This window comes from Pseudomyrmex gracilis, unplaced genomic scaffold (assembly GCF_002006095.1).
Source record: "Pseudomyrmex gracilis isolate BER0280 unplaced genomic scaffold, ASM200609v1 scaffold_670, whole genome shotgun sequence".
NCBI lineage: Eukaryota > Metazoa > Arthropoda > Insecta > Hymenoptera > Formicidae > Pseudomyrmex > Pseudomyrmex gracilis.
In genome coordinates, this window is record NW_018021254.1 from 7,044 (window position 1) to 11,842 (window position 4,799).

Genomic DNA, 4,799 nt, shown 5'->3' on the forward strand with positions numbered 1-4,799 from the left:
ATAGCGACGCCAAGGCGGAGGCGTTGTACAACGCGATGCTCCCCTTGGTGTCCGAGAAGGGGGGACGACTCGCGAGACCAACGAAAACCGTTGAATTACGTGTTCGAGGTCTCGACGAGTCGATCTCCTCCGAGGAGATCAAAGAAGCTGTGGCGTCTGCCGGGGGCTGCCGGTCGACCGAGGTTAAGGCCGGCTAACCTTGTGCCTCCCCCGGTGGGCTGTCCACAGCATGGGTGCAGTGCCCACTGACCGCTGCCCGAAAGGTTGTCGAAGCCGGGACGCTCAGGGTCGGCTGGGTACGTTCACCCATAGAGGTACTGGAGAAGCGGCCACTCCAATGACACAGATGTCTCCGGCGCGGGCATGTGATGGCCGCGTGCACTTTTACCGCGCCAAAAGAAGACAGAAAGGGCCGCTGCTTTAATTGTGGCAACCTTTATGCGCGGATCTTGGGCGTCCCGCAAACCACCACCTGAGAAGCAGAGCGTGCGCTCCTGCCCCCGGCAAGGGTAAACGGGCGCACAAAACCGCACAAAGGAGTGGCATCCAGTCCTCTCTTCAGGTAGAAGTACCGGCCGCTGCACCAACAACTGCAGCGTCTTCAAGAGAGGGGTTTGTCGCATGCAAATGGGGGGAACTGGCAATCGTGGNGTGTTACTTCTCCCCCACGAGGCCCTTCCACGAATTCGAGNAGTTCTTGAACGGGCTGGAGCGGGTGATACGCCGCATCCAGCCCCGTCCCTTACTGGTTTTGGGGGACTTTAACNCCAAGTCGGTGACTTGGGGTTCCCCCCGGACCGATGNACGTGGAAGGGCCCTCGAAGAATGCATGGCGGCCTGCGGCTTTGCCACAGTCAATGAGGGCACGCAACACACGTGCGTGAGGCGCAACGGGAGATCCATCGTCAATGTGACCTTTGCTTCCCCGTCCGCCATTGCACGTGTGTCCGAGTGGAAAGTCAGGGACGATCTGGAGATTCTCTCCGATCATCGTTACATTACGATGAAGNTCTCCGAGCTCCCTAGCCCCTTTCGAGGTCGCCACGGGGAGAGACGACACTCCCGCTCCCAAAAGTNNGTCCTTAGAAAGCTAAACCCAAGTATCCTGTCTGCCGCTGCTCAGGCCGCTCTGGCCAAGTCCACCGGCCGGGCCGCGCGACCTCCGAGCGGAGCTCCGGTGGTTCCGCGAGACGTTGGTCATGATCTGCGACGCGGCCATGCCACGTTCTCGCGGGCCACCGAGTCGGAGGTCTGTGTACTGGTGGCCGGAGGAGATAACCGATCTCCGCAGGGCAAGCGTTCGAGCCCACCACCGGTACACACATGCCCGTCGCCGAATCCATCGCGGCGACGAGGCAATCCNAGCAGCGGAAACGGCCTACGAGGGCTATCGCGTCTCGCGTAAAGCCCTCAGAAACGCCATTAAGAAGGCAAAGTCCCGAGCGTGGCAGGAGCTCCTCGAGGCGATCGACGCGGATCCATGGGGCCGCCCATACCGCTTGGTAATGGGCAAGTTACGCCCATGGACTCCGCCGGTCACGGAGAGCCTGGATCCCCAGTTGTTGAACAGGGTGGTCTCGACCCTCTTCCCCGGCGGGAAAGGCACTTGGCCCTCCCAGCAGCCGGAGTTGGACCACCCGATTGAGTGGTCCAACGAACTGGGAGTCACAGAAGAGGAGTTCCGCCGGGCCGTCCGTCGAATGACGAGGAAGAATACCGCTCCCAATCCCGACGGCGTGCTCGGCAAAGTGTTGGGCTTTGCCTTCGGACAGGGTCCCTTGGGAGAGCGCCTCAGGCAGATCCTGACAGACTGCCTGAGGACCAGCTGGTTCCCCCCAGATTGGAAGCAAGCTAAATTGGTTTTGCTCCGCAAAGGAGGAAGGCCTGCGGATTTGCCATCCGCGTACCGGCCGATTTGTTTACTCGACGAGGCGGACAAGCTCCTGGAGCGCATTGTTGCCAACCGCCTCGTCGAGCACATGTCACGGGAGGGTCCCGACCTGGCCGACTGTCAGTACGGATTCCGCNAAGGACGCTCAACGGTGGACGTTGTGTTCCACCTTAAGTCCCTCACGGAAGCGTCGACCAGGCAGAGGAAGAGGGTGTTGGCAGTATCTCTCGATATCTCCAACGCCTTCAATTCTCTCCCCTGGGACAGTATAGGGTGGGCTTTGGAACGTCACAGAGTCTCGCCCTATCTGAATAGGCTCCTCGGAGACTACTTACGTGGCAGGGAGATTACGTATACCGGCCGGTACGGATCACTGCAGCAAAGGAGGATGTACCGCGGGGTTCCGCAGAGGTCAGTTCTTGGCCCGCTGCTGTGGAACCTCGGGTACAATGCGGTGATCCAGGCCGCGCTTTCCAGAGGGCTATCAGTCATCTGCTACGCAGATGACACCTTGATAGTTGCCTCTAGGGACGATTGGAGCAAAACCAGGTTGCTTGCAGAGGTTGGGACGAATTGCGTCGTTGACCGCATCGAGAGACTGGGCCTTGAAGTGGCCGTCCACAAAACGGAAGCCATTTGGTTTTTCAACCACTTCCGTGGACGGCCCCCAGCGCTCGGTCTCTCCGTAGGTGAGGCACGGGTCGAGGTAGGTACGACTATTAAATTCCTTGGTCTTTACCTCGATCCGAAGTGGCGCTTTGACGAGCACTTTGCTTGCCTGGCTCCCCGGGTTCGGAAGGTCGCCAACGCTCTGGCGCGTATTCAGCCGAACCTTGGAGGACCAAAGCATAAAACTCACCGTCTTTACGCCAACGTGGTCCACTCGGTGGCCCTGTATGGGGCCACCGTTGTGGGCGGAAGCCGCTGCGAGGGCAGGAGCGCAGAGTAAGTTCGCATCGCTCCGCGCTTCCCAACGAGTAATAGCCCTTCGCGTGATATGCGGCTTCCGTACGGTGGCGAGAGAGACGGCGGGCGTACTGGCGGGGATGCCTCCCCGTGCCCTCCTTGCTGGCATGTACTCGGCGAGATATTCTCGCCGGGTCGAACTCCAACAGGTGGGACTTGCTGCGGATGCTCTGCAGCAGGCCCTTGCCAGGTCGGAGCGCCAAGCCTGGCGACAACTGCTCCTTGGTTGGGAGCAGCTCCTGAGCGAGCCAAACGTGGACGCTCAAGAAGTTGTCCGGGTCGTCCGATTCCACTTACGAGTGTGGTTNGACAACGGGGTCGGACGCCTTACCTACCGCGTGACGCAGGTGCTTACCGGGCATGGATGCTTCGGTGAGTACCTGTGTCGCATCGGACNCGAGTNAACGTTGCAATGTCACGCGTGCGGGGCGGCCAGTGACTCGGTGGAGCACATTGTGGAANAGTGTCCACGGTGGGCTCCGGAGCGCCGAGANCTAGTCGTTAAAATAGGAGATGACCNCTCCCTGNAGGGCCTGTTACGGGCATTGGCCTCCAGGGAGAGAGACGAGTGGGAANCGGTTGTCACCTTCTGCTCCGCGGTGATGGAGCAGAAGGAGGCAGCCGAACGAGAGAGGGAGAGACTACCACTTCCTCTGGAAAGACCCCAAAGACGTACGCGAGCGGTTGGCGGGGCCCCCGCTTCCCGCGTACGTCCTAGGGGTCGTGGCGCGCCCCCCACCTGACAATGAGTCTCCCCTTTCTCTTTGTGAGGAAAATAGGAGGGACTCAATTGTATATTGCGGGACGGTGGGCGTTGAGATAAGCCGGGTCTCTCGTTAGTTCACCGATCCCTAGGCCGCGTCTAGAACGCGTGAACAAGCGGGCGGCGGCTGAAATTGCCGTGGTGGTACCGTCCACCACGATTGTGTGTGTGTTTTTGTTCAGTAGCCGCCGCGGGGCCGTGACGAGCCGAGGTGGGGGCTTCGGCTCGTCCTGCACACGGCCCAAGAGACGGGGTGTCATCACGGTGTGTCCCATGGTGACATCAAGTTAAAGGTTGGAGCGACCAACGCTTGGGGAGGAGACATGAACGAAAACCTGTTCTCAATCAATCATTCTCTTCCTCACGGAAGCTAACAGCTCCAGGAAGGGATCCGCGTGCATCTTTACAATGGAATCCCGGGTCCCCTCCTACTAAGAGCGAGGAAGACACACCGTGGGAGTTTTAGCGGGTACACCTCTTCCACTTGCGGGTGGAGAGCGGGACTNCCGCATAACCCTGGCCTTTCCCCCAGGGTTTGGGTATTCATAAAGGATTTCTCCCACGTAAAAAAAATANAAAAAAATAAGGTTAGGTTAGGTTACCAATTTCCTTCCTGTCCAGCCGTATGGACACTGAGGGTGAGGTCCNGCGGCTGGAGGGGCTGAACCGTCGTTTGGACGGCNAGGTGGGCGAGCTACGAGGCACGGTCTCCTCCCTGAGGACCGATANANACGCTGTCCAGGCGAAACTGGACAGCGTCTCTAGAGAAAACNTCGTCTTGAAGCGTGAGNTGGACGCGCTTCACGACGAGTTAAAGGATCTGCGGCGGAAGCTCACAGCGATAGGTTTCGCTAANCTCANGGCCTCTGCCGCACCTCCCATNAAAGACGCTCCACCTCCACTCCCGCAGCGAGAGGCCAGACCGCGACGACCTAAGGACCGGTCGCGGCCCTCCCGTGGTTCGAGTCCGGTGCGGGAGATGGACATCTCTCCCCCTCCGAGCACGGCAAGAGAGAGAAGTAAGGAGGCGACAGCACCCCCGCCGGATACTGGCACCCAACGGGACAAAGAGCACCCTGCGGTGAAGCCGGTAGAGCTCAAGGATATTGAGTCTCTGCTCAAGGCCCACTTACCGGGCATGGCTGCTTCGGTGAGTACCTGTGTCGCATCGGACGCGAG

At 59.8% G+C, this 4,799-nt stretch overlaps 1 protein-coding gene across 1 annotated transcript; it reads left to right on the forward strand.

The window, feature by feature from the left end:
- The first annotated feature begins 2,964 nt into the window (after positions 1–2,964).
- Positions 2,965–3,600, forward strand: LOC109861273. The gene has a single exon (XM_020440845.1). The coding sequence runs from the start codon at positions 2,965–2,967 to the stop codon at positions 3,598–3,600; it is 636 nt and encodes a 211-aa protein (XP_020296434.1).
- The last annotated feature ends 1,199 nt before the right edge of the window (positions 3,601–4,799 follow it).